The sequence below is a fragment of the Kogia breviceps genome, chromosome 16 (assembly GCF_026419965.1).
Source record: "Kogia breviceps isolate mKogBre1 chromosome 16, mKogBre1 haplotype 1, whole genome shotgun sequence".
NCBI lineage: Eukaryota > Metazoa > Chordata > Mammalia > Artiodactyla > Physeteridae > Kogia > Kogia breviceps.
This window is the reverse complement of record NC_081325.1, coordinates 48717098-48741897: the sequence shown is the minus strand read 5'-3', so window position 1 is coordinate 48741897 and position 24800 is coordinate 48717098. Positions and strand designations below refer to the sequence as shown.

The 24800-nt window shown below is 39.3% G+C and overlaps 1 protein-coding gene across 7 annotated transcripts in view; it reads left to right on the top strand.

Moving 5' to 3' along the window:
* The window catches only part of KLF12 (KLF transcription factor 12), a 479922-nt gene that overhangs the window by 300476 nt on the left and 154646 nt on the right, over positions 1 to 24800 (top strand). For all 7 annotated transcript variants that reach the window (XM_067016247.1, XM_067016246.1, XM_059042250.2 and 4 more), the window contains exon 5: positions 20986 to 21121. In XM_067016247.1, the coding sequence (XP_066872348.1) occupies positions 20986 to 21121 (136 nt within the window). The remainder of the gene's footprint in view (positions 1 to 20985; positions 21122 to 24800) is intronic.

Sequence of the window (24800 nt, the reverse complement as noted above, 5' to 3'; positions counted from 1 at the left end):
CAATAGTGTGTTAGTTTTTCCTTTACAACAAACTGAATCAGTTATATGTATACTTATGTTCCCATATCTCTTCCCTCTTGCAGATGCCTTCTTTACTAGAAAGGCACATACCAAATTGTATTACAATTTATGCCATATGTTAACACATACACATAGATATACATATATGTAAAATATATTCTCTTGGCTCAATATATTTGACTCAAATATATATAATATAAAATTTTATTATATCTATATCATGGCCTTACTGCTTTGTCCAGTGTCTGGCACGCAATGAACAATAAATGTTTGCAGAATGGATGAATATCATTCCCAGAGCTCTTACTCTCCTATGTCAGTGAGCCACCTGTAATTCCCTGGTGTTTTTTAGTATATTGTTTCTACTGTTTCCCAAGTTTGTTTTATTTCATTGCATTTAATATTGACTAATAATATTTGGTGGTACATTACAGATGCTTGATATGATTTAGGTTTTAATGGTTTCTGGAGTTGAACCCCTGTGGATGAGACATATTCTTATGGCTTCTGAACAGTCTTAATGAAAAGATATTGCTCTATGAAAATTATAGCCAGTTCTTATTTATTGTTTTACTCTCAGGTAAAATAGTTTACCTGTGAAACTAGGATAAATAATGGCTTTGATTGGATCCAGGCAATTAATAGAGTCTGTGAGGTTTCTTATGTAATAGTAACGCCAATTTCATTTCCCAGTCAGGGTGAAACAAATTACACCTCCTATCCCATTGCAGTTAACTGTGTCAGCATCACAGTACCATAAAATCTCAATAAAATCTGAAAACTGTGGAGTATGGATAATCCCACTATAAATTGTAATAAAAATTACCCCTCCAGACTCTGTATTCTCTCCATGCAGTTCATAGACACTGTCTCTTTGTACATAAAGTTTTATGAAATAAATCGACCGGTTCTCCTGTCCTTACCAGATAGCAAGCTGTTTTGATTTAAAAGCTGATAACGGTATAATCAGTTTTTGGTGTTTGCAGTGCATTTTAAAAACATAAGTTTCATCTAACAAACCTTAAGTAGAAGGAAAATGCTACTTTTATTTGCACTATGCACCGAATGTCTCTTTGTGAGAAAGAATAATGACATTTTTACCATGGTGGGGCCCGTTTGCTGCAGCCATCAAACAAAGATTTCGTTTCTTTCCACCAGTCTCTAATTTTAAAGGTATATTAAGCAAACCCAAGCACAAATCTAAAAGAGCTTTGCTAAATTGCTTCAAATTTTCTGGGTTTAGAAGGAATTGTCAATTTCATGATTGCATTTTTGTCTCATCTGTGCTAAATCCAAGAGCTCCCTAATCATCTCTGGTGTGGCCTTTGTTAGGAGTAGATGTTTTGTCAGTCCTCTATAAACACAGAACCCTTTAAAACAGAGGAAACCCTCCAGAGACTTGGGCTGTAAATCTGCAAAGAACATGAATTAGACTCTGGAGGAAGTCATATGTTAGAATGAAGGTGAAGTAGGTAACATTTGACGTGAAAGTTAAAGAAGCATAAGGCTTTGCTACTTGGAATAGGCAAAGTATTCCATCCAGCCAAGGAAAAGAGTGAACAATGAGGACAGAGAATGAAGGGTACGTAAGAATGAAGAATAGTGGAGCTTTACTGAATCTTAGGCTATAAGACACACACACACACACACACACACACACACACACACACACACATGACATAGGGTATAACATATACATTGCATACGTGATATATACTATGAATTACTTATAGTGGAGGACCTGAGATTCTCCTTCTCTGAAGGAGAAAGCCTTTTAACTCTTAGTTTGGATGTACTTCTTACATCCTTTGTGAATATGACGCTTCCTGCTGTGTGTAGAGAGGAAGTAGTGAATAAAAATGGCAAAAGAAAAATATAGGAGAGGTATATTTCGCAGTTTTTATTTTTATAACTCATGTCCCCTGAAATGTTGTCTCAATAGATTTTTTTATGTATTTCCAATAGCCACAAAGACTGTAGCATTTCACTTTCTGTAGTTTTCCTTAGGAAAAGAAGTTACTGATTTTGCATTACTAATCTACAGATGCTCGAAACTCTCTGAGATTCTCATCTGCCAGGCCCCCTGTCCAAATAGTAAATTCCCTTCATCTGTAGGTGGACTAAGGGCAAAAGAGTGGCAGCTAACAAAGGAGGTGTCAAAATTATTATTAAGATAAGAACTTGAAAAATCACAGCAAGGTCTTTTGGGATTGCAGTAAATAGGCTTACACAGCTCTTTAGTCCTTGGAGGTAATACTTTATTACAGCATAATAATTGCTTTTGGAATAATGACCATTAGTAATGAAGGAAAGGCTGAATTATGGTCAGTCTATTTGAAGTAGGAGACAAAGTATGTAATAAATCTTGTATTTACTAAAAATCATGTAAATAATTAACTTTTATTGAATGCTTATATGTTCTTTGTGCTTTACATACATCAATCACCTTTAAGTCTTACAGTATAACCAATGTATAGGTATTATTGCCTGTCTTTTACAGATAAGAAAACTGAGACTCATGTACCTTCCTCTACTTATAAGGTCACAGCTTATTAGTGATAGAGCCTTGAATAAAATCACAACTTTTTAATACTTTTGCCATACTTTGCCATAACTAAAAAGGTATGCCTTAGTTATCTAGAGAATTTGTCAATATTAAATAGCCCAATTTCATATTTTTTCAAATTAGGTACATTGTATTTTTAAATCATTGTATTTTTGTCAAGGTGTAAAATATTACATATGAAATTACCTATATATAAAATCAAGTATGGGCTTCCCTGGTGGCGCAGTGGTTGAGAATCTGCCTGCCAATGCAGGGGACACAGGTTCGAGCCCTGGTCTGGAAGATCCCACATGCCGTGGAGCAGCTGGGCCCGTGAGCCACAACTATTAAGCCTGCACGTCTGGAGCCTGTGCTCTGCAACAAGAGAGGCCGCAACAGTGAGAGGCCCACGCACCGCGATGAAGAGTGGTCCCCGCTCGCCACAACTAGAGAAAGCCCTCGCACAGAAACAAAGGCCAAACACAGCCAAAAATAAATAAATACATAAATAAATTTTTTTTGAGAAACAGACAATGCTATACAGTCTTAAACTTTAAAAAAATAAAATAAAATAAAATAAAGTATGTATATGAATTACATGAGGTAATTCCATGTTGCTAAATATTGACATTATGGTACCATATTATGTACTTCCATTTTCTCCAGTATCTCACAGCATTGAAAACAACAGCCTCGAGCTGTAGGTTAACATTTCCTAGGTGCAGGGAAATTTTGTCAAAGTGTGGTTCACTGAGTTTCAGAGATCGACATCTGTGTCATTTTTCGACATATCTGGTTCCTGCCTGGAGCTCTCGTGAGCAGGGAATTGGTTAGACAGACATATACAACACAGATGTGCCTGTTCTGTCTTGCCTCGCTCTGACCGTGGTTATTTTTTGAAAAACACAAGGGGAAACTACAAAATAAAGATACAGCCAGCGTTTATTAGTATCGTTATAATTATATTTATTTTTCTTAGATTAATGAGTTCAATAAAATTCTGAGCACTAGCCAATAGCTAATAATCTTTACAACATTACAGCTTTAGAATCATCCTAGCTTACGTAGCAGATGTTCCAAAATGCCTTCTTTAGAATTGGAAAATAAATTCCATAAAATGTGTGTTTGGTTACAGAGAACAGCTTCAAAGTAAGGTCTGACATTTTCCAGTTTTTGTGTCAGTTTCTCTTCAGAGTCTCATATACTATTTTTGTATGTTTTTGTTTCAATAGTTCTCTTACTATTTTATGAAGTTGAGCAGAGAGTAAAATATCTGGTATGCTTTCCAAAATTGATTGGTATCATGATATGGGATAGCAAGTAAATATTAAATATTTTCCAGCATATTCTCGAAGTCATGGTTGTCATGGAACATGACCCATTTCTTGTCTAACAAATGGGCACTAGCTGGTGAGCCCTTGCTTCCTGGCATTGTTGTGCCCATTGGTATGATCTACAGTAATCAAGGTACTATATACCTCCAATTTGTTACCTCATTATTTACCTTGCAAGTAGGACAGCTTATTAACAGGCCCCTTTATTTCCTTCCTTGGCCAGTTGCGATCATTTTTTATGTTCATCACCACAATAAGCCCCTCGCACTTAAAAAGTAAACCCTGGGCTTCCCTGGTGGCGCAGTGGTTGAGAGTCCGCCTGCTGATGCAGGGGACGCGGGTTCGTGCCCCGGTCCGGGAAGATCCCACATGCCGTGGAGCGGCTGGGCCCGTGAGCCATGGCCGCTGGGCCTGCGCGTCCGGAGCCTGTGCTCTGCAACGGGAGAGGCCACAACAGTGAGAGGCCCACATACCACAAAAATTTAAAAAAAAAAAAAAAAAAAAAAAGTAAACCCTTTTTCAGCTGTAACTTCAACTAGTTTTACCTGTAGAATTTTGCATGATCTGATATAAGTGGAAAGTTACAACTTTTTCAGTTCATAAATCTAAATAAGCCACTGAATGGTTTATAGTGATTTTTCAGTGTCGTGCTCTGTATTTTTAATTATGGTAAACACTGAGACTAGAGTTATACTTAATCAGCAGGAGTAAGCTGTCACACTCAGACTCTACTTGTTAACACTACTTATTCCATACCTCATTCCAGAGACCATATAAGGAATATTGGCCATGTTATTGCTATTCAGCCAGTGGGTGGTTTATTTAGAGGGGCTTTGCATATTTGTAAGGTACAGGGTGCAGTGGTCATCTCTTATCTGGGCATGTTAGAATACACTCAAAGAAGAGCTTGGAACTGTGCCTTATTTAAGCATGTTTATTTAGATATAAATACATGAGATGTATGTATGTATATATTTTCATATTATAAAGTGATAACCACCTAGAAGCTGTTGTATTTAATACTTTGTAAACTAAATGAAATTAGTTGACTCATTATATAAACTTCTTGAATTTTTTTCCCTATGTTGTACCATTTAAATAGGGGAAAAAGTCTTCATATTTATAAATTATTGAATGAATATGATGAGTATAAAAACCATTTATTTTCTTTCTTGCTTTTTTATCAAAACTAAATAAATTTCAACTACCAGATTAAAATTTTAAAAAAATATTTAATTCTTATTTATTTAAACTTTTGCCTTACCCAGGAATGATCCAATGTATTCCTTTCCGTTCGCTTACTCATTTGATTAAGGCACATTTTTGATTCAGCCACAAGTTCAATGCACAGACAATACCCACAAGAAGTAGATGAAGGAGACAACTATAGTGAGATGAGTGCTGTAATACAGATAAGTGTAGACTCACAGTGATATATCATAAAGGAGCACGAAGCTGGGGGGTTGGAAGGGGGTGGTCTTGACTTCAGGAGAAGGGTGTTTCTCAGAGGAAAGTGTTACTTATATTATCCACATAAATGAGGAAGGAAAGGCAATTTAAAAAAAAGATGCAACATCCTGGAAATACGAAAGAGCATACCGCGTCCTGGTAGATAGGGAGATTATCCAAGTAGATAGGTTGGTATGGTTCAAGTGAAGGGTGTTTATCAGAAATGGAAATGGGATTCCAGGGGTATCCATGGATCTGGTCATCACAGCCCTGGTATGCCAGACTAAAGAGTCTATATTTACCAAACACTATAGGGAGACAGACCTGTAAGTAGTTGGGAGTAACATGGTAATATTCAAATTTGTGGATGAAAGACTGAATATAGTGACAATAAAGGAAAGGAGAAAAGTTAGGAGGCTATTTTGGGAAGCCAGGTAAGAATTCCCAAAGGCCGTTGCAGAGGCAGTATGAATTGGACATCTGATGGACAGAACTCATTGCCCAAATGGATGTCAAGGATGAAGGAAAAAATAAATCTAGGCTAGTTCCCAGGTTCTCGTTTTGGCAATGTTGAGAAAGTTATTCAGTGGAAGAATATATGAATTGAAAGATTGTACTGGGTATTTTACCCAGAAAACAAGGCAAAGTAAAAAAAAAATTGACAAAAGTATAAAAGAAAAGTTAAGGGCATGAATTGAAGTGTTCCAACATTTATCTAAAACGACTTCCATAAAATAGGAATAGATAGAATATGATATTCAAAGAAGCAGTATTCAGGGGAAGATCTGAGAACTTTGGAGAATTAAGGGATGACATGAATCCTAGACTATAGACAAGTCAGTAAAAATAAATCCACATCTAGACACATAGCAGGGAAACTGTCAGGCATGAGTCAGAAAATCTCAAAAGCTTTTCTACAAAGGAATTAAAGAATGACAGAGGGTGTCGACAACAACAAATGCTGGAAAGCAATGCCCGTAGTCTCTTCAAAGCACGGAGTGAGGGATCCTAGAATTTTGTTCTCAACCAAAGTCAGTTCAACTGACAGTAAAATGAAAGAAATTTTCAAACATATATTGACTAAGTTTACCACCCACACAAATATGCTGAAAAAACTAAAGGATATGTTTTTGAAAGAAGAAAAATAACCTGAAAGGGAAGGTGAGCTTAGAACTGGTTTAAAATATATAGATAAATATCTGCATGAAGAGATAAATTGTAATTAACTCCTAACAGTGAAACATGAACCAGAATTTGGGACTATAATGAAAGAGAACTTGGGGAAGGTGGGAATGTTCACTGGGCTGAGTCCTTCTTGTGTTTGGGAGAAGATATACATGGAATGACTTTAGACTAGCAGAATTTTAAATGAAAAGACTATAAATCTCAAATGTAATTGGAAATTGTAGAATATGATATTATATATGGTTTTTATAGAGCAAAACTGCATTGGTGGTTGTTCATTGATATATACAGAGTTAAAGCATTAAAACTTATATACACTAGGACACTATGGAAGAGGGAAACAAAATAGGGGGAAAATGCAGAGTCAGCTCTTTCTGTGATATTTTACTTTTTTTAATGATCTGAAAGAAATACTATGAATGTTGAGATTTTTTAATCTTTTGGGAGAATAAATAGGTGATTATCATATATGTGTGTGGAATTTCTTAAATAAAAATGGCATCAAAGAAAAGCTGTAGGGCTTCCCTGGTGGCTCAGTGGTTGAGAGTCCGCCTGCTGATGCAGGGGACGCAGGTTCGAGCCCCGGTCCGGGAAGATCCCACATGCCGCGGAGTGGCTGGGCCCGTGAGCCATGGCCGCTGAGCCTGTGCGTCCGGAGCCTGTGCTCCGCAACGGGAGAGACCACAACAGTGAGAGGTCCGTGTACCACAAAAACCAAAAAAAAAAAAGAAAAGCTGTAAATAATTTAACTCAATTTTATAAGTAAGTGTATGAGAGAGCAACTGTTGGGTCATATGTGAGATGGCTCTTCCTATTTTATCTTCCCTTTTTAAAAAATATTTTCTGTTTGTTTTTTTTAACATCTTTATTGGAGTGTAATTGCTTTACAATGGTGTGTTAGTTTCTGCTGTGTAACAAAGTGAATCAACTATATGTATACATATATCCCCATATCCCCTCCCTCTTGCGTCTCCCTCCCACCCTCCCTATCCCACCCCTCTAGGTGGTCACAAAGCACTGAACTGATCTCCCTGTGCTATGAGACTGCTTCCCACTAGCTATTTATTTAACATTTGGTAGCGTATACATGTCCATGCCACTCTCTCACTTCGTCCCGGCTTACCCTTCCCCCTCCCCGTGTCCTCAAGTCCATTCTCTACATCTGCATCTTTATCCTTTATTCCTTTATTCATCAGAACCTTTTTTTTTTTTTAGATTCCGTATATATGTGTTAGCATACGGTGTTTGTTTTCTCTCTCTGAATTACTTCAGTCTGTATGACGGACTATTTGTAGTGAGGTCCATCCACCTCACTACAAATAACTCAGTTTTGTTTCTTTTTATGGCTAATATTTCTATTGTCTATATATGCCACATCTTCTTTATCCATTCATCTGTTCATGGGCATTTAGATTGCTTCCATGTCCTGGCTGTTGTAAATAGAGCTGCAGTGAACATTGTGCTACATGACCCTTTGATTTATGGTTTCCTCAGGGTACATGTCCAGTAGTGGGATTGTGGGGTCTTATGGTAGTTCTGTTTGTAGTTTTTTAAGGAATCTCCATGCTGTTCCCCATAGTGGCTGTATCAATTTACATTCCCACCAACAGGGCAAGAGGGTTCCCTTTTCTCCACATCCTCTCCAGCATTTATTGTTTGTAGATTGTTTGAAAATGGCCATTCTGACGGTGTGAGGTGATACCTCATTGTGCTTTTGATTTGCATTTCTCTATTATTGAGCATCCTTTCATGTGTTTGTTGGCAATCTGTATATCTTCTTTGCAGAAAAGTCTGTTTAGGTCTTCAGCCCATTTTGGGATTGGGTTGTTTCTTTTTTTGATATTGAGCTGCATGAGCGCTTGGCTTGTATATTTTGGAGATTACTACTTTGTCAGTTGCTTCATTTGCAAATATTTTCTCCTATTCTGAGGGTTGTATTTTCGTCTTGTTTATGGTTTCCTTTGCTGTGCAAAAGCTTTTAAGTTTCATTAGGGCCCATTTGTTTATTTTTGTTTTTATTTCTATTTCTCTAGGAGGTGGGTCAAAAAGGATCTTGCTGTGATTTTTATGTCAAAGATGGTTGGATGGGAGAGACAGTGGGAGGAAACAGTTTTCAGGATTTGGAGTGGTTGAAGGAGAAAAAAGGAATAACAATACCGAACAGTTGCTTTGGTCCTTGACATCTTATTTAATTGATAGTGTGAATGGGGTAGACACAGAGGAAGAGCTCTATTTTTAGCCTACTAATGTGCATGGATTATAATGAGCCATCCAGGCTTCTCAGATCTCTGCTTGGCCTCAGGGCCAGCTAATGCTGAGTGCTGAGGAGGTGACTTTGGCAGCTTTGGTGAAGGAAATCAGGGTAGATGATATTCAGAATGCATACTGTTAGAACGTTGTACATTTTCGAAGTCATCCAAACATAAATGTCAGTAGTTTTCACCAAAAAGAAAAATCTATTTTTCTTTATTACTATATTCAAGGAAAACGGTATCAAATATTTGTGTTTGTTTAACATCTAAGCAATACTGACCTCAATCACGACACAATCTACCAGACATCGGCTTGGGAAAGTCCAAGACGTCACCCTCCACGATAGCCCTTGTCTTCTCCTCACAGAACCGAGATGGGCTTTCGTAAAGAAGTTAGCGTAAACCCAGTTGAAAGTTAAGAAAGCTAAAAAGACAAGAGTATGCCTTTTACGCCCTCTCCCAATATAGCATGTATTAATTAGCATATATTGTTTCACCTGGCCTGTCTCTAGGTAGAATTATGAGTTTGACCTTGTTCTTGGAGTCATTTCTGGAGAGAGCGCCACCTGCCTGTATGGGCTCCTTCCCTGACCATGTTTGAGGGTAGAGTCCCAGCACTCAGGAAGGGGTCTGTGCAAATGAACCCCAAAATAGTGGTTGTACCCGAAGCCAAAGGAAGTTATGATTCCATTTCCAGATGGTAGGGATCTCAGTGGCATTCTCAGAGGCTAGGTAATTTATCATCCCCAAGGGGGGCTCTTAGGCAAAGCATCAAAATAACATCTCTTTAAAAACAAACAAAGCCCCCAAACGGAGAATGCATGCTTCTTAGGGATTGAGGGGAACTAATAGAATTGTCCTTTCTTCTAAAAGCATATCAGACGTAGAATTGATATGGAAAACACCTTTAATCCAGTTTTGCAGAGCAAATATTTCTCTTTGGAGTTTGCATAAAATGAGGATGTGAGCAAACACATCCTTCAGCCTAGGTTGAAACAGAGGAAGAAAACGTAACAATACTTGCTCTTTGACCCAAAGATATTTACAGGTCATTTTCGGGTAGTTACTCATCCCAGGTTAGGATGAAGCCAAACAATGCACTGCAAAGAGAAGAGTTGGCACTGACTTTTGCCCTCATAAAAAAAATTATATTTCGGGATTTTCACACAGTAGACCCTGGCATTGACAGGTAGAACATCTAAGATGTTGGCTTTTCACAAGTGTCCCTACAAGTCTGTTATGTAGTACCTATATTTTTTGCTAAGTCACAAGTTGAAACTTTTTCTAACAAGTCACGTGAACATGGCAGTCAGTTCATGCCTGAGCCTCCAAACCACAGGACTCATTTCAGCGATGCTTTATGCTCTCTACCTGTGGCCCACCCAGTAATGCTAGCGAGTTGCTGAGGGAGGAGAGGCGTGTGTGTGGGTAAATTGCTAAATGAGAAAGAAAACTTTAATAAAATTTTAAAAAATATGATGGGAAGGGGTGCGCACAAGAGATATATAACTCTGGATGGACATGTATTACAGGGTACATGTGCCCATTCCCAAAGCCAAGGGTGGAGAGAGTTTTAAGAAGAGGATGGAAGTGAAAGTGAAGAGGCATAACCATTATCTTGAAAGCTGTAGAGAGACCCAACAGCCGTGTGTCAGTCATTTACAAATTTGAGGATTTTTAATAGTCTTGGAACAAATCTTCAAGAATTCCAAAGGTCTACTGTATGTCTAATAGGATGAATTAAATCACTATTACATATCATGACTTACTTTTAATCTGGCAGGTTTAAGTATATTGTAAAATGAGGCGGGGGGGGGGGGAAGCAAACCATTTGAAGAGAGGTAAGAAAAATAGCAACATTGAGTCGAAACATGCAGTGGTACTTCTATGTGCCAACTTTTTTAACCTTTTTACTTTGAAACTAGCAAAGAATCTTTCTTTGTTAAGTGTCAGTCATTTCCATGCCAACTAACTATACAGAGCTTAGTTGACATAGAAACAGAACTATTAAGTTCAAGGTAGATTTTTCTGCCGTTTCTGAAGTATTTCTTTTCTTACATCTAAGCACCTTATATTTAAATCGAGGATCATGATTTAGGGGTATTGAAATCATTATAGCAGATCTCAATCTGTTTCTTGCAAGATTCATTTGTACCCAGGTGACGAACCAGAAAGCACAGAGCAGAAAGAGCAACTAAGTGAAATAAGAAAAGTGAATTAAAATGCCACGGATTAATGCCTAAAATCATCTTCTTTGTGCCTTACAGATGAAAATGAGTTTGATGATCTCATTATGCACCATATGTACTCACCACAAATTCACTTTATTATTAAGTATTCTACATCATCTCTGACTAAAGTGGATTCCGTTTTGAATAAATCAATTGGAGCTGGTTAGGTGGGGTTTTGAGCAGTTGTAATGAATTGAGAAAATGGAAAGGTAGTGGGAAATAGTGGTATAGTGATATCTCAGAGGACTCCTAGAGTTCAGGGCTCTTGGCTGACTCTGGAGAGTTACATAAGGTTAGTGTAAGTATAGGGTAAAACCCCACTTATTAATGGAAAATTTTATGAATTCTTTTTAATCACAAAAGCCTTTTGTGCGCAACGGCATACTTCCAGTGAACACAAGACAATTGTAAATCTCCATTCACTTTCTTTTTTATAAATAAGAAAAGTAGTTTTAGTCATGATTCTTTAGAAAATGAAACCCTAGTTGCTGTTGTGATAATCTCAGCAAGCATTAATTTTAAGCTGTATGTTAAAGCATTGAATTCCTTTATCGCAATTTCCAAGCAGTAACTCATATTATAGAAATGATATGTATGTTGATGTATTTAAAATATTTTCCTGAAAGGAAAGAAAAGCCTGTTAAATGTAATTTAGCTGAAAAAGTGAAGAAAAGCTAAGAATATTTTCATTCCCGTGTTACCCTGTGACCTATACAAACCACAAAATGTATAGAATTATCTAAGACTTCATAGAGGAATAGAAATTTAATGATTGTGACTTTCCCCCCACAAATGTTAATATTAGAATATAAGCCAGAATGTAATTTTTAAAATAAAATGTGAAATATATACTTTTATCATTATACTGCCGAATCTTTTGCCAGCTGGGAACCACTGTGATCGTTTCAAGTAGAGATCTGCATTTATTACCATAATCTTCATCAGTAAATGTTACTTTTGACTGTGTACAAGGGAATGTAATCAATATGGTCTCTCCTTTCAAGGAGTAGATGCAATAAAAAGGGATGTGAAATAAGTACATGCTTAAGTATAATTCGAAATGGAAAGTGCAAGAGTGCCATGAAAATATTTAAGTACAAAATATGGGTATTTTTTAAAAAGGAAAGTTTACATTTTTTTAGAAAATGGAAAGAAGGTTGATGAAGGAAGGTTTTTTGTTGACTGAATTGTGGGTAGAAGGGAATACCCATATGTAGCTAGATTCAGGGGCTTTGCAGATAAGACACATAAGCGTTCCAAATGAAAAATGAAATTGTAGAATGGTTAGTGGGCGCTGCTGAACCTTATTTGTTGACGTGGTGGGGAAAATTCAAGGCTTTCAAATGAAGAGTGACTTGAGGCAAGTCCTGCATTCATCTAATTACTAGAGAAATACTATAGAAGACAAATGTATGTAGCAGTACTTTGAGGGAGTTTATTGAGTTTATTATGAAAAGAAAGGAAGCGGCTCCAGAAAAATTGTGGGGTAAAAGCAATAGCAATTAGCAGCTAGTTGAATGAAGGGGAGACACACATGACATGATGAGAGCTCTGAACCTGGGTGACCAGGAGAATGACGGGTCTTTCCATTGAGACTTGAAAGAGGAATAGGACTGGAGTTTGAAATGACTTGCCGACAGTCAGGTGAAGTAGGATGCTAGAAATATAAATGTAGATAAACTGGGGTTTAGGGCAGAGGTTAGAGACAGGAACATGAATTTGGTGTTCATCTCCACTGAGATAGTAATTGAAATTGTGGTATTCTCTGGCATTACTGAGAAGGTCACCAATAAAGAGAGGCAGAGATAAGAAGGTAGGTAGTGGAGTCTGAAGGGGAAACTGACATTTAGGTACATGCAGAGAGAGGAGATGAAAAAGGTGAGAGGGAGAGAGACCCAAGAGAATTAAACAGTCTACAGCAGAGTCAGCAAATGCTTTCTCCAAAAGGCCAGGTGGTATTTTACAGCGAGCCGTACGGTTTCCGTGACAACTACTCAACTCTGTCGTTTGAGCCCTAAAACGGCCAGAGACAGAATCATGAGCATGATGGAATAAAACTTTATTTATAAAAGCAGGTGGCAAGCCTCAGTGTGCCCACCCCTGAAATCAAGGGAGGAGAGAGATTCAGGAAGAGGCTGCAAGTGAAAATGAAGAGAGATAACTAAGTCTTGAAAGGTGCAGAGAGGTCCGATGGCATTATCACTGAGAAGTGGACCTTGCGCTAGGGAATTATAAGAACATTATGAGGTTATTTTTTAACATAGTGGGGGCAGAAGCCATAACACTGACAAATGTGCAGAGAGGAATTGGGGAAAAAAATGAGTAAGTTGCATATTGTATCTGCAGAGTACCAGCATCCCAGGATTTGCATAATTGATTGGATTTTTAAATCTCCATTGGGGGTTATCTAAACAATCACAGTTACTACTATGTAGAGGCAGAGTCACATTAGCAGTAACAGAAGTAAAGAAAGTAAGAAACAGAGCATAGTGGAAATGTTAAGTAAGTAGAGTGGGACCCAGGAGAGCTGGTTCTAATCTTGGAGTCCACCGTCCTTTGAGTCCAGCTTTATTTACTTAGCGTTTTTCTCTCATCATCTTTCTTGATATGCTAGAAAAATCAAGTCTGTATTCGAGCAACTGATACTCTGAAAGCAAATGAGGTCAGAACATCAGTTGTACAAATGTATTATGAAAAGCGTGCTTCATAGCCCTGCAGGTAAGAAAGTTCTACCTAAGCTTTAATTGACTATGTGTGGCCAGCATGAGGTGACCAAAGAGAGAAAAGCTAGTGCAGTTTTTAGGGAATATTTATATCACTGATGATTCTCCTGCACGGATCTCCATCTGGATCTCCCCCTGTGCTTGTATAGCCAGGGTGATCCTGATCAAATGACGTAACTTAGGTCCTGTCATCCTTTTACTTAATCTTTCCCAGTGGCTTCCTTTCCCACCCAGAACAAAACTCAAAATCCTTCCACTGGCCATCAAGGCTTTCGTGCCCACCCTCCTCTGTCTGGCCTCATGCACTTTGCCCTCCGTGTCTCAGCACCAGCTGTAACGTCCTTGCAGGTCCTCAAGCATGTAAAACCTGCTCCCACCTCAGAGCCTTTGCACCTGTCGCTTGTTCTGCCTGGAATATCCTACCCCCATCCACCGAAATAAATAAGCTACATCTGCAAGCCTCCCTCAGCTCCTCCAGGTTCTCGCTCAGGTGTCACCTTCTCCGTGAGACCTTCCTGGCCTCCCTGTCTGAAATTGTCCACCTGCCTCTCAGCGACCCCTACCCTCCCTTCTCTGTTTTATTTTCTCCATGGCACTTACTGTCTAACAGAGGATGTGGTTTTCTTATTTATTTATTTTTGTTATCTGTCTCCCCCCGCCGGCCCCAGTACAAAACCAGGAATTTTTATCTACCTTATTCTCTCCTTTCTCCCCAACACTCAGAAGAGTGCTTGGTACCTCATAGGTACCCAATAAATATCTGTTGACTGAATACAAATCATCCTTGACTTAAGATGGGGTTACATCCCGATAAACCCACCATAAACTGAAGGTATCTTAAGTCAAAAATGCATTTAATGCACCTTACCTACTGGCTATCATAGCTTAACCTCGCCTACCTTAAATGTGGTGAGAGCACTTACGTCAGCCCTCAGCTGGGCAGAATCATCTAACACAAAGCCTACTTTATAATACAGTGTTGAATATCTCATGTAGTTGGTTGAATACTGTACTGAAAGTGAAAACCAGGATGGTTGTAAGTGTATCGGTTGTGAACAGTGGTGATTGGGTGGCTGACTGGGATCTGGGGCTCACTGCCCCGCACAGCATCATGAGAGAGTCTGGTAGGGCATACTGCTAGCCCGGGAAAAGAGCAAAATTCAAAGCGCAATTTCTAATGAATGCATATCGCTTTCACTCCATTGTAAAGTTGAAAAATCGTAACTCAAACCATCTTAAGTATGGAATGTTTGGATTAAAAGAAGTCGTGGTTTTAGGTATTATTCAATATATATTCTCTAGTAGTATTTTCAGCTTAGGTACATATCAAAAGAAAAACACTTGATTTGAATAAGTCCAGGGGAAGATGAGGGCTTTGTAAATAGTATTATATCGATAGAAGGGAAGGCTGAGGTAGTACTAAACTTACTGCCAGGGTGAAACAGAATGATGACTGACTGCGAAGTGCCAGGCAGGGTCCTAAACACTTTGCATATATTATCTCACTTACTCCTCACAGCAGCAATGGCAGGGGAAGAAAACTGAGGGTTAGTGGTGGGAAATCAATTGCCCAAGGCCAGATGGCTGTAAATGATAAGTGGCGGGGCCAGAAGTCTCACCCATGTTCTCTGCAGCCAGAGCCATGTTTTTATTCTAAAAAAAACTCTATGACTGTCATTTTTGGAGCATTCCTACATTGAAAGTGCTGAAGGAGAACTCTTCTACTCTGGGATGCTAGGAATTCTCCCCCCCCCCCCATACATTTATTTTCCATTTTTCTCTGCTTATCCTCCCAGTGGCTTTGTTTCTAGGGAAGCAGCGGCCCTCCTGGAACCAAGGTTTCTGTAACTGGGGCACGCTTCAGCCTTGGCAGGGCGAGCAATGTGGACATCTGCAGGTAGCAGGCAGCCTGACAGTGGCCGACAGGGGAAGAGAAAGGCTGGCAGCACTGCAGCTGCCCACCCGACTGCCTCACCCCGCTTCCATCCACGTGCACCCCTCTCCCCTCCCGCCCTGATGGGTGGAGGTGAAGGCGATTGAACGCATTCCTTCTGGTTCGGAAATGTTCGTCTGTAAAGTTCCATGTGCGTTCAAAGATGATCGTATTATACATAGTAAATATGGTGACTTAACGGGAAAGCTTCCTTTGCTTTAAGAATAGCTGAATGGACCAGTTCCTTTCTAAGGAAGTTAGAAGAGCACCTCGCCTTAGGTGACGGAGGTGAGAATGGATGCTGATACCACTGCGTCTGTGTCAGTCCACTGTTATGTGGGGGGAAAGTAAACTACTTTACATGTCTCATGTGAGTTCTAGAAAGGCAAACATAGGAAGTGTAGCTTTGGGTGATCATGTACTTGGGAGCTCTACCCATCCGAGCCGCCTGTAAACTATGAACTTGGGTAGAAGAGATTTGTTCACCAGAGCAATAATGCCAACTCATGGCCCCTTTCGCATAGAAGCCTGTATGAGGCACAGTCAAGGATCAAAGAAGACGCTTCTAAAGACAAAATACCTGTAAATACATTTTGCACATTTTGGATTAAGAAGTAAATAATGTAAAATAACATGTGGCATTTATTTTCCTTTACCGTATTAATAGCCCACTTAAATATATGCCACTGAAGGCCGGATTACCTCTTGGGAGGGAAATAGAGAGGAGTGTGATAGGCTGACTATAACTGTAGCAGAAGTTTCTCTACATCGTTGCCAGGAAATCACTGGAAGGAGCTGGGAGAGTAGTTGGTACTGAAACCGTGCACCTCAGGTTGGGACTTGAACCCACATGCCGGGACTCGAACCCATGTGGCCGGGACTCGAACCCGGCCAAAACCCCCAGTCTTCCAACTGAGATCACACACCTGGTTTCAGGACTTAATGAAGCTCAGGTTCTTGATGTCTCATCGCAGAAAGAATTCAGCGGGAGACAAAGTGATGGGTAAGAAGTGGATTTATTTAGAGAGAAACACACTCCACAGACAGAGTGTAGTCCATCGCAGAAGGTGAGAAAGGCCCCTGGGTATGGGGGTGTCAGTTTCTATAGGGGAGGGTAATTTCATAGGCTAATGAGTGGGAGGAGTATTCCAGCTATTTCAGGAAGGGGTGGGGTTTCCAGGAATTGAGCCACCGCCCACTTTTTGATCCTTCTGGTTGGCCTTGGAACTGTCGTGGCACCCGTGGGTGTGTCATTTAGCTTGCTGATGTGTTACAGTGAGTGTATAGTGAGGCTCAAGGTCTAGTGGTGCACGTCGGCTTGTCCACCATCTTGGACCCATTTTGTTCTAATCAGTTTATGTCATGTCCTCGGGGTGTGTCATTCTTTCAAAGGCTGTGCCCTGCCCCCCTTCCCTCCTGTCTCAGTACATTGATTTTGTACTGCTGTGTAACAAATTACTCCCAAATTTAGTAGATTAAAATAGCAACTATTTTATTTCCTCACAGTTGTGTGAGTCAAAACTTTGGAATGGGTTTAGCCGGGCTCTTCTCACGCTAGTCACTCCTATGAACGTGGTCATCTGGTGTCTGGGATGTGTCTGCTCAGTCTGAAGTGACTTCAAGTCATCGAGCCAAGGCCAGAGTCACTGTGGGAAGGAGCCCCACGAGAGCAATGGCTACAGGCAGACAAGACTCACTGGGATGATCTCTACAGTAACATTGACTATAGGTGGGTGTTTGAAAGGGTAGATAGGTTCAACGTCAGGTGTTGGGGGTTCTGCAGGTATCTTCCCAAGATTGTGTGACATGGAGTGAAGTTCACACCGTGTTCCCCAGTACCTCCGCCTCGGGGATGACACTTCCACCAGGGCAATGAGCTGGTGTACCCCCCAGTGTCTGATCCCTTTCTCATTTAAGAGGAATAAAATCTCAAAGGTAAATTCTTTTCAGATGCTTATAGTTCTCCAGCTGCTCTCTTACTTCGGGAAATAGGTATGTTTTTGGTTCTGGTGCCCAGGTAACTTTTCCATTTTCTCTGCATGGGCACCCCAAAGAATTGGTGTTCCCTAAATGAGCTGAGAAACTCAAAGACTGATGGAGGTTAACTAGGATAAATGTCCCTACCCCACATTTAATAAAAATAGAGTGGAATTATGCAAGTATGTAGATAAGCTAATCATCTGACCTAATCAGCAATGCACATTTTAAGAAGCTTGTCTAATTACTTCCTCGACTTGGCTGAAGGTACGGGTAAAAAGTTTCCCAGCATGACGGCAGCAGATGTATTTCATAATATTTATTGAAACTATTGGAAAGAAATCCTCAATTATAATGTTCCTGAAAAGTGCATCAAAAAAGACATCATATTTAACATAGTTTAAACTTTCATTAAGATAGAAACATAGCATCATTTAGATGATCAACTCTCACACCAGTTATTTGGAATCTCTCGTACAGCGGGGCTAAATTTCACAGCCAGATTGCTTATTGGTTAACTGCCTGTGTCTTCCTTGAGTTGTATTACTTACCTGTGAGAGATCTAGCTGTTTTGCTCAGAATGGGACCAGAATATTCTCTTTTCTCTGGCTATTTGTTAATTTGATATCTTGGCAAAGGAGTCTTCGTGCATGGTGTTTCAGGAACTTTAAACGTTAAATTGTTGATGTTTACAGGTGTATGTAACACCACACAGTATGAGGTTTGGAAGCCTAGATAGGTCTATTACTCATTTTCTTGGTTGAATTTGAGCAGTTGTGAACGATTGTTAAATGAATCATTTTACAGTGAGATGGGCCCAGAGGAAACTTATCTGTGAATTCCTGGTTGAAATGCCTGTATCATCTCTGTGTCTTGGGCTACTTGAGTGCTGGTTGTTCGTCTTTACCTTCCATTCTGTGAGCTGCTCAGTATCTTTGCAGTACATTCGTTTAATATAAGTTAGCCCGAGCCAGTTTCTGTTGCCTGTAGCCAAAATAAATCTTAAATGGTCTGACGCCTTCAGTGCCTTTGGAATGACTGAATACTTAAGTAGCTCTCTGTTATTGCATAATTGTGGAACTGGTTACTTTCCTCCACAAAGAGTTTCTCCAACATCCCTCTCCTAAGAAATCTCTAGAGATCAGATGGAAAAGAAGTCTTTGTCCCACCATGTGGTAAAAAGACAACATTCAAGGACTCTTAATGAGCGTCACTGCATAATTCATTCCTGGCGTTGGAGTGAGTGAGTGCTGTATTGGTGGAAGTTACGAGTGCTGAGTCACATGACAGTGAATTGTTTTATTTGAGGATAGAACCAGAAAAGGTGGATAATCGAATGTGTGATTTAATTGCGTTGCTAGTGACTTTGAAACTGGAACATAGTTATGCAATTGAAAGTCATCAGATGTAACACCATTATGTCCAAACTCCTAAATCTCTAGGTCAGAATTTCTCAGCCTGGTGCTATTGATGTTTTAGACTGGTTCATTCTTTGTCATGGGGCACTGACTGTCCTGTGGTTTGTAGGATGTCTAGCAGCACCCTTGGCTTCTGCCTTCTGGGTGCCAGTAGCATCCCCCTTCCTTCAAGTTATGACAAATCAGTGTGTCTCTAGACATTGCCAGATGTCTTTTTTGGGGGGGGGGCAAATTTGTCATCAGCAAAGGACCACTGCTTTAGATTAGTTTCATTATTTTCTCTTTAATTTAGCCCACATTTACCAAACACTTCCACTATTCAAAGTACATTTTCGTACAGGCAGAATGTATGTCAAGTACACTCACACCCTAGGTTCAACATATATTCGCTCCTTCCTAACCAAGTTCAGTTAGAAACATATCAAAACTCTCTAGGTATAGTTTTTCTATTCATATGGTAAGTATTAGGTAGAATCTTGAGAAATTGTCTTTTGTAGTTTAAAAAATGGGAAAATATCAGCATTTTCCTGTGGCTCTACCTAATGTATGATGCACGGTAACCACAAGAAAAAAAATGATTTGAGAAAAAATAAGGAAACTGTAAATGTACCCAAAGGTCATTGTAACCACGATTTTAAGTGTATTTTGCTTTTCTTTACAGCTAGTGGTGGTTTCAGAAATCTTTTGTAGACAGCTCGGAAGAGCAGGCTCAGGGAGCTGGCTGAGGGTTGAAGTCATATATTTTAGCAATGCAACTGTGCAGCTAGCGCAGTACTTTTAATTTAGAAGGTGTGCTGCTTCCGTGCCTGAGGTGAGAGAGCTGATGGACATCCTAGGCGGTGGTTGCTAAAGCTGCTCATAAAGGGAAGGAGGGGGCTTCCCTGGTGGCGCAGTGGTTGAGAGTCCGCCTGCCGATGCAGGGGACGCGGGTTCGTGCCCCGGTCCGGGAGGATCCCACATGCCGCGGAGCGGCTGGGCCCGTGAACCACGGCCGCTGAGCCTGCGCGTCCGGAGCCTGTGCTCCGCAACGGGAGAGGCCACAGCGGTGAGAGGCCCGCGTACCGCAAAAAAAAAAAAAAAAAAAAAAAAAAAAAAAAAGAGAAGGAGGTGGAAATGAAATCTATTTTTTTAAAAATATATTAAATGTTGATGGTAATCCTCTCATTTAAAAGGATCTGATGGTCCCGATCAACAGGAGGCAGAACATCAGGCTATTTCCTGCTTTGGCAAGTTTGCAGTGGGAGGAGGATCTTACCTAGAAATGCATTTTTGGAAAATGAGGTCAGCATAGAGCTGAAGGGCGCTTTCTAGCACATGTAAACACGGTTAAAACGCTACTACTTAAGTCATTTTCCTGCACTCAGATCTCCACTTAGAGCAACAGTGAACTGTGGACAAGGATTCACTGTGGTATGAAAAATACCTAAACCTTTATGGTAGTCTTGTAAACCTTGTTGTTCTTTAAGCTTCTGATGGGAGCTATAAGCAAAGAAACCCTTCTCTCCCTCCGGCTGTCCACCTTCCAGGGAAAGTGCTAATGTGCAACAAAGTGACCAGAGCTCTGGTAGCAGAAGCAAGAAGAAGCCAGAGGGAAGAACAGTAACTCGTGAGCTACCTCATCAGCTTTTGACTGCTCGGAAGTTGGTTATATTGTGGATGTTACAGTCTCTATTCCATAATCATCCCCTGAAACTACCGAGAGCTGATGGAGGTTTTATAAATCAGATGAACAAGGGAAAAGAGTCAGTGCGTGCTCAGTCCATAAAATACGTCGCTTTCACTAATTCCTGGGATTTCTGGAGAATTCCATGTGTGTGATATACACAGGAGAGACATTCCATGCTTGATGTTGGTCCAGGACAAAGTTAACTTTCTGCACACTAATTTTAATTCATTATATATGCCTTTTTTTCCCAGCACAAATGGACCCCCGAGGCCTATCTCCCAGACAAAGTAAAAGTGACAGTGATGATGATGACCTGCCAAATGTGACCTTAGATAGCGTTAATGAAACTGGATCCACGGCCCTTTCCATAGCCAGAGCAGTACAAGAGTAAGTATCACATTCTCAGGATGAACTAAGAATTGCCAAGGTGTTCAATGGATAATGGAAACAGCAGCATCTCCTGTTCCCCAGCCCTGTCATTCTAGCTCTGAGCGGGCACACGTGTCAGCATCTTTCCGTTCAGCCCTGTGTTCTTTGGGAGGAGATTAGGGGAAACATGGAGTGTTTTACGTAGTTGAAAAATTTGTATTTTGAATAGAAATGAGACTTCTTTTTTAATACTTCCCGCCCCTTCTCCGTAACTCTGGAAAAAAAAAAAAGATTGTTCTTTTCGAGTGTCGCTATCTAATTATCATCATTGTTTTCATTATTCATATAGAACAGTCAAGAGAAGTAAAATATGACAGGCAGTATTATCTTGTGTTGATAGGAAAGTCCAGAACAGCTTTTTTGAAATTTAAAATGTGGAAGATACTATGTTACCCCTTTGAAAAATTCAAATCATATGTAATTTTTAAAGGGATCGTTTCTCACTCCTTTAACGGTAGCACAGGGTTAGAGTTTAGCCCTTTTTCATTGAAAACAGCTGCTTTTTCATCATTGTCAATTCTGTGTCTAGAATTGCACCTATGACTAGTCCCTGTGTATTTTTTCTCTAGCATAATTTTTAATAACATAATTTTAAAGAAGAGGAAGATTTAAATTAAGCCACTGTTACTGCCAACACAAAAGTTAATTAACACTTTACTTAAAATGATCTTAGTTACCTCCCAGATATTAATTCTTTTTTCCCAGGTATTGACTAAATATCTACTCTGTTTCATGAATTAGGCCTTGAAATTTAAAAAAATATATTAGTAGGGCATTTTAGAATTTAAAGCCTATGTGTGTGTATATGTGAGGGTGTATAAAATGAATAATATATCTCTATGATAAATAGGTACTAGGTATATTATATATTAGAGGAAACAGGATATGGCAAATCTAAGGAAATTGCAGTCAGAAAGATTTGGATTCAAGTTCACATTCAGTCACTTAATAGCCATGTGACATCTGCAAGTTTACTAACCACTCTGAGATGTTTCTTCATCTATAGTAAGAAAGAATATGTACCTTACAGGACCATTGTGAGGGTGTGATATAGTTACAAGGCATGAAAATTGAATTGCAAAGTGTTGACAGAAGAGAGCCTCAAGGGTGCAATTAATATTATTATTAGTGGTAGTAGTAACAATAATGGTAATAGTGTGTAGTATAAGTACCTGACAACTAGGAAACATAAATATTGCAAGTGTCATGCTGATTTTACAAATGAAGATACTGAGGCTGAGAGAAGTTCAGTGTCTTCTCCAGAGTCATATAATAAGTGGCGATGAGACAAAGTTTAGGACTTCTAACTCCCCAAACATATCTTTTTCTCAAGAGTGCCTGTAACGTCTGTTACCAGTCATATTCTTCCACTTGAGCATGTATAAAAACACTTTTTTCTCTCATTTGTTCCAGTAACTGGTTGTAGTAACTTAGTTTCTCCAAAGCCAATGTTAACCTGAAGCATTGGATCAGAAGAGTGGCTGAAATCATATTTAAGTGCTAGCATGCCCGGTCACTTCATCACCAGTTCAGTGATCAGCACAGTGATTGTGGTTTTGTGGGAGCTAAATCTTAAGATCAAGGATTCCATGTTCTCACCTGCAAAATTAGATTAAGTGATGACAAAGTTCAATTCTGAGATGAATCATGTTTCATAGACATTTTAATCACACTGTTTTCTTGCACCATATAATATGTACGTAATTTGTGTGTGTGTTATAGATATGTGTGTTTCTGTAAGTTTGGCACTGTGATTACTAAAATCTAAATTATGCGTACTCCATTTCAGGCTTATAGAGCAAATCATGGTATTAACGTCTTAAACGTAACCATCTTTTGTGCTTTTAATATTATGTGCTGAGGATATAATAGTATATTTTAATATGAAACTTTTAATAGCAGCCTTAGGAACTGGAGCTTCATTTTCAACATAAACTCTCCGATTTGCTTTGTGAAAACATTTGTAAGCCCCACAATATTTTGTTCTGACTGTGCATACGCCTGCCTTTATTACTATTACAAAAGTTGCATGTGTATCTAGGCAAGTGCCAGATTCATTATTCATGTAAGTGTTTTCATTAAACGATTAGCAAAGAATACTGAGCTGTCACTTGGGAAGCCCTAGAATGCCAGGACCCATCAATAGTTAATTAACCATCATTCAAGAAGGAGTATGTGTGTGTAAACGCTGAGAAGTGCTAAGATACTGTTAGATGAAGCGAAAAGAGTGTTCTGCAGAGACCTCTTAGATATAGGTGTATTTCAAAACCTAAAACAATATATTGAGGAAAATTTTATTCTGGGGCAAATAAGTATATAGTCCTTGTTAGAGAATATTTTAAAAAATCTGTACTTAGGTTTTACCCAAAGTTAACTTTCGGTGGATATGTCTTCCTGCTCTTAATTTCTCTGATTTTTAATGCATGTCTCTGTTTCACTATTAATTTCCCGTTCCTCTTTTTTTCTGTTTGCCTTTGGATCGTGATGGCTTCTGTTAACTCAAAAGCTGTCCAACAAACAAAAAATTCCAGTATACTATGATCAATAAAATAATGCTTCAAATCATAAGAGGATTGAACATCATCTTGACATGTACGAGATGAGAGGATTTCAAAAGACATCCGTGCATCTGTTTCTGGCACTTGCAGAACTTTGAGTTAGGTGAGAAGGATGTCTGCAGGTAGAGAGGTGGTAAAATCAAGGGTTTATGTGCAATAGAGGTAGCAGATTTTAGAAGCCCTGGGCAACCAAAACACGTCTCTCCAATTAAAGCCATCATTTAGGAGGGGTTTGAAGGCATGCCTCTTATCTCATTGGCCACCAGTGCAGTGTCAAGGAAGAAAGCGGGACGATGAGAAAGGAAGATACTAGGAAGGACTGACACTAGAGAGGGACGAAACTGCCTTGTCCTAGGCCAGCCCTTCAAACAAGATCCTAACCCACAAGGTGACTGTCCCCAAGTGAATCTCTTCTTTGTCTCCTTTCCCATTCAGGTTCATAGCTTTGCCTCATGCAGTCATCACCATAGTTTGAATTTTTAATTTGGTGGCTTACTTTGCTGACATTATTATATTTACATAGCATAAACCTTAATATGCTAATAAATGCTGTTTTTAAATATTTGGTATTATGCATTTTACTGGTTTTTAAAATGAACGTTTATTAAATCTTCAGTTCAAGAAATTTTCCTTTGATTTGAAATGCAGAAGTTGTTAGCCAAAATTGCACCTCTCCCCACCCCAATATATAATATTTAGATATTCTTGTCTTTGTATAAAAAGGAACAATGCTTGGTGGCCAGAGCTGCAACCTAAGTTCACTTCCGTTTAAATAGATTTTTATAGCAAGGCTCCTGAACTGTGCTTGAGCCAATCATTGCAACTATTTTCATTGATTCACTTGCTTCTCATTTATCAGCTCAGCCTCAGTGAATTCAGATAAATGGGAAGAACCAGCTATAGCGAGGCCTACAGTCAGGCTCTACCCTTCTTGAATTTCAACTGTAGAGATACTGTCCGAGCCAGAGACAATGTATTCAAGTAATTCTGACAAAGCCAACTTCCAGCAATTCATAGAACATCTGTTTTGCTTAGGTCTGGGTTGTTGGGTTTTTTTTTTTTTCCCTCTGATGCTATAA